The 5,476-nt window shown below is 41.3% G+C and overlaps 1 protein-coding gene across 4 annotated transcripts in view; it reads left to right on the forward strand.

The window, feature by feature from the left end:
* The window catches only part of TIMM23B (translocase of inner mitochondrial membrane 23 homolog B), a 51,297-nt gene that overhangs the window by 29,700 nt on the left and 16,121 nt on the right, over nt 1–5,476 (forward strand). For 2 of the 4 annotated variants that reach the window (XR_013346614.1, XM_077821347.1), the window contains one exon: nt 230–828. The exons of 1 other annotated variant lie outside the window; for it this stretch is intronic. Coding sequence is in view for 1 of the 3 variants with exons in the window: in XM_077821347.1 (XP_077677473.1) it covers nt 230–345 (116 nt within the window). In the remaining 2 variants the exon portion in view is untranslated. Of the gene's footprint in view, nt 1–229; nt 829–5,476 lie in introns of those variants that run through there. One more of the 4 variants, XR_013346613.1, reaches the window with a different exon arrangement.

Below are 5,476 nucleotides of genomic sequence, written 5' to 3' on the forward strand. Positions count from 1 at the left end.
CAGAATTAAAGCTGGAATCAGGAAAGACCCATTATATCATCCAGTCTAGTAAAATTACAAGTACTCTTTGGGAGAGCTTTGCTTTTATGAATAAGCTTAGACTTTAAAGGGGAAAAGGCGGAGTCACGTAGAGCGTCTTGTATTTGAGATCCTCTTAGATGAAATGGTGCCAATTGCTCTAACTAAATACTTTCGGTATTATTTAATGCTATTTATTTTTCTTTTCTAGGTGGAGTGCGTGGAATAGCACGAGGAGGCCTTGTAGGCTTGATGCTTACTGGCCTCTATGCTCTCTATAATAACTGGGAGCATATGAAGGGCTCAGTACAACGACAATCCCTCTGAGCAGGGTCATGAGGACTGACTATAGGACACTTATGTAGTTCACCAATCAAATTGATTGCAAAATCTGTCTGGTGATGTCCCTTCTTATTTTATCTACAATTAGTGTGAAACTGAATGGAAGCTATTGTACTGTGAGGAAGTTCATTGACATCATTTACCAGGACTGGCACATCTCTTCTAGCCAGCAGACTACTGGAGGCAGCAGTACCTGGTGGGTCTGCAAATGATTACAATGTGGCTATTAACTTCTCAAAAGGCACAGATTGTCTCCCCAGCATCTCACTTTCTACTAGTCCTGGACATAAGCTCCAAGATCTGGTCCCCTAACTCGGCTCACGTAGACAGTGCTATGCCACCAGGTTCATTTGGTTATTTCTGTACTATAATTGTGCTACTTTCTAGCCAATAATGTTTGAGTCCCTAGAGGTAACTGCTGCAATTCTAACATAAATAAAAATGGTTTTGTAAGCCATTGTTAATTCAGCTGGAGCGAGGTGGAGTCTGTCAGTAGCAGTTAGCACAAGGCAAGGTTTGTGCTAATGGTAAAAGCATAGTGAAAACTGTAAATAGGTATATCGGGCAGTAAATAGAAGCATGATACAAATGTGCTTTTTCTAAGCTGTCCTCTTTTGTCTGGACAGGGCAAAGAAACACGCAGAGTCTAGTGGTTTTTGTTTGATTCTTAAATAGCTTTGTTCAGGAACTTGTCAGTGCTAAAAATTGAGGTCCGTAGTAATTTCTCAAGAAACATTGAATGACATAACTCCCCTCCCCCCCACCCCACCCCCCAATGTCCTTCATGAAGTAGAGTAATTTTGTAAAGTGTCCATCGTGCAACATGGTGGGGCCAACCCGTGGTTTTGTTTGAAGGAGCAATGTGATGAGGTCACAGAAGGGCAATACATAGGAATCAGTGGAATAGAAAAGCCACAGGCCAACTGACTCCTGCTGCTAGATAAATGGTAGGGTGATAGTTGTAAAGAGGGAGTAATTGACTGGGCGTTGTATTTGTTTCTATTACTACAAATAGAGGGACTCATTTCTTCATGCAGGCTGTGGTTGGGATGAACTGAAAGCTCTGTGCTGTTGCAGAATAGTTTCTCACTCGTAAAAACACGAGTGCTTCAAAATTAAGATAATGTTGAGGAAACTGGTTTGGTTAGTAAATTGGAACTAAGTAAACGGAATAGTACTGTTCAGAAAGCAATTTCTGTTTAAACCATCCATTTCAACCTAGTGAAAATTTCTCTGTGGAGTCAAGCAGGATAATGTTTATGCTTTTTGAAGAAATCTGAACCTTCACTCTCAGTAAAGGACAGTTTCTCCAACAGCTGTCTTTAATACACCCACACTGAGAAGCGTGGGCCTGAGTCTCTTCTCAGTTACACTAACATAAATCAGGAGCAACGCCCCTGAAATCAGTGGAGTAACACTGGTGGTACAAGGTGGAAAGGGGAAAGGCGAATCATCCATCATATGGGCAGAACTTATGACTAGAGTAGTGGATTCCTTAAGTGTATACATTAACATTTACTGGTTACAAAAATGTAATGGGAACAGCTGCAGCCTATGCTTAACTTCATATGCTTACAGTTGAGCATATGTCTCAGTAAGCCACATTACAGAAGTGCATATTAATCCAGTGCACTTACAAATTCCAATATAGGACTAAGATTCTATTCCAACACAATTCCTTCTCTCTAAAATAAACCCTTCTTTGCTTTCTCTTAACCCCATCTTCTGGCTGTTGATAGTTTGTCTACAGGAAGCCTCTTTACCACAATAGTGCTCTTGCATCGTGCCAGGAAATTATTACAACACAGAGGACTGGCTTTCAGTGAAAAAGTAGTTCCTGTCACTGGAAAGTATGGGAGGAGATTCACTGCAGGCAGCAAGCAGTCTTCTAGTTCCTCTGGTGGTTCTCCTACCTACTTTTACTGCTAATTTTGTTGTAGCCACTCCCTGGTTCATGTCCATCTGAGACTTAGTCAATTTCCTCAGGATTAAAGCAAAACCCCCTATGCTATGGCAGTAAATCAGGATGAAAAGGGAACAGTAAAGGGTGAGTTGGGGTTATTGTATTGTAGCTCCCCACCCCCCCCACATTTTTTTTTTAAGGTAGAGCCTGTGAATTAGTAAGCAGCCCTTTGTACTGTTTGAAAGCAGGACAATGGACACTCAAAAGCTTTCTCCTCATTTCTGCAACCCCCTGTGAAAGGTAATTTAAAAAAAAAAAAACACCTCCCAGTTGAAACAACAGTTCTGCATCCCAATTCATACCTCAGTGCAGTGAGATCAATAAAGGCAGGAAGCAGCCGCTCCTGGCTTGATTTTACCTTTTCTTCTTTCAACAAGAGGAGATGAAAGGATGTGGCTTTTCACAGGACTTTCTTCCTTTGAAAGGGGAGCCTCACTTTACCCCATAGCAAATGCCTTTTGGACCAGCTTTTATCTAGAGAGCTAACAAGCATTATAATTGACACCCATTAACCTAAATTATCAGTCATTAGAGCACAGTACCAAGCAGGTGTTTAATATCACCACTATAACTGGATGTAGCTGAGAGCCCCAGAGCTCTGCTACTGGAGCTACTTAAAACTAAATTTTGTGTTTTTCCTTGATAAGTGCATGGTGTGAAAAAGAGTAACTGCTGTTGCTTCTCCCTAATCGCTGCTTGTCCTCCATTCTAGCACGCTCAGATTGGAATAGCATAATCCATCAGTGTAGAGAGTTAAACAGCCATATCACCATACTATCTGCATCCTTTGTGGATACAGAGGGATGATTTATCCAGCACATCTGACAGGTCAGCTGACAATGAGCAAGAAAATGCATGTGGCTCCTTTTAAGAACTCCCTCAACTCTCCCACCACCTTCATTTTTTTCTCCTGTGCTGGTCACCTTTATACTTGGCAGGGGGTGTTGCACTTTTGTGATGGTATCTAAAGGAAATCTGAGATGGTGGGAGTTTTTTTGCTTGAAATATCAGGACTTAGTAAAGTTTCCTCCTATTTTGCTGAAGATTTTTTCAGGAGGACTGAAATGTAGCCTTATAGCTCACAGCTATACAGCTTAACTAAAGCAGAAGAGGTTGTGAAGCTTTAACAGATGGACTCCTCCAGCAGGAGAGGGACATGCAAGTTAGCTGAAAACTGAAGTTTTGAAAGCAAGTTAAAATAGTTCCCCTCCATTAGATTTCAGTTGCTTGATTTGTGATGTTAGCCCTACTCTCTATCCAGTTAATTGGAATCCTCGGCCCCCAAAAATTGAGATGGCCTCTTGTCTCCTTTGCAGGTCACCTGTAATTCATTAGATGCAAAATTAATTACTAGCCTGTATGATGTTCAAATTCACTAATGCCTTGAGGCCATAATTAAAGGCTAGATTTACTAGACTTCTAACTACAGTCAATCTATCCTACAAAAAGTCTCAAACTACTTTGAAGTGATGTCCCCACTAAAGCAAAGTAGGCTTGGGTCACTGGAAACAGGAGTTTAATTAATTTTACTTTTAAGGTAAGTAAATAGCCTTGGTTCATCATAGTCACAGCTACTCAGTCATGTGTCTTTGACTACATTCCAATATGTCCACTAGGAGGAGGATGCTAATCTTTAGTCCTCCCTTGGCTTTTGTACCCAAGAAGGAATAATAGCATCAACATACTGGAGAGGTGAAGGCTTAGTATAAAATACAGGGCCTGAGACTTGACAAGGAGAGAAGTGGTTTTATAGCAGTTCAAGATGAATAATTAAAGGGAATGGTTTTAAATTGCTCACATGCGTTTAAAGATTAAATGGCTGGTAAGTGGAAAGGTGGGGGGAGAAGGTGGTCATGGCAGTTCTTTTTTATCTTCTTTGTCAAAGCTGTTTTGTCCTTTTGAAAGAAGCTAATCATGCTGTCTACTTTTACTCTCCATTGTAACTGGGAATGTGCAGAGCTGCCACCCTATGAGCAGCCAGCTCTCCAAACTCTACTGATCAGTTTGAGAACATTTACTCCAAGCAACCTGGCAAGATCGTGACATTTCAGGTGTAAAGAAATGCTTTTTCAGGTTTGCAAGGTGGTCTTCATTCATTATAAGGAGCAGCCAAAGACAAACTTCTTTTGCTGTTCCCTTTCACATGACTTCTCTCTTCCAGCCATACTTGTTAAAGTACCTTTCAGCAGATTGCATTTGGAATTCCCAGCCCCATAGTTCCTGGTTGAGGCAGAGTGCATTTCTGAACCATTGGGGTATGTACATGAAAGCAGTTAAGGTGCTAACACTCCTAGCCTCTGGGCACTTGTAACTGTCAGCCCAGCTTCTCCCTGAACTAAAATGTGAGGAGGTGCAGAATGATACACCTTTTCAAAGGCCAGGTCCTAGCAGAAGATTGATTAGAGAAGCTGTGAAGCAGTCCAAAGAGAAGGGAATTCTCACTTCAGTCTATTCTGCAGGGAAGTTTAAAAGATTTGTACAGCAACTTTACAGAAGTGGGGTCTACTACAACAATACATGACATTTCTAGACAGCTAATAAGCAAAATGGCAGAAAACTCCAGGGTAGCTTGAATTTTTACTCATCACTAAACCTATAAACACAAGAGGCAGCCCTCACCTATGTCGTTTAAACTGTTGGATTTCTAAGGTCTTGTCTACACTGCAGATTTGCCAATTTCAGGCAAGCAAGTGAAAGTTGCAGCTTATAGCATTTACCCTGTCTACACTAGGGCTTTTCACCACTACATTTACTCCAATGACTTTAGAATTCCATGTAGACAAAGCCTCAGAAACTTCCTTCTCTACAGGAGTGTTCTGAGTTCCATGAACCTGAGCTGCATCTTACATTAAAGATGGCTTACCTATCTTTATAATCAGCTTGTGGCAAGTATCTACTAGCCACCTACTCTAAACAACTGATAAAGGGGCAGGGACCCTCTGAAATGCATTTGTAAAGGATGGGAAGAAAAAAAAAAAAAGCAGGCATTAAGGAAGCTTCTACCTAAGGCTGGCCTTAAGCTTTGCCCTGCCCAAGCTGCCAGAATTTGGGAAGTGATGACAAATAGCCAGGCCATGAATTGCTTCCTCTAGTTTCAGAGTAGCAGCCGTGTTAGTCTGTATCCGCAAAAAGAAAAGGAGGACTTGTGGCATC

The sequence above is a fragment of the Eretmochelys imbricata genome, chromosome 7 (genome assembly GCF_965152235.1).
Source record: "Eretmochelys imbricata isolate rEreImb1 chromosome 7, rEreImb1.hap1, whole genome shotgun sequence".
Classification (NCBI taxonomy): Eukaryota; Metazoa; Chordata; order Testudines; family Cheloniidae; genus Eretmochelys; species Eretmochelys imbricata.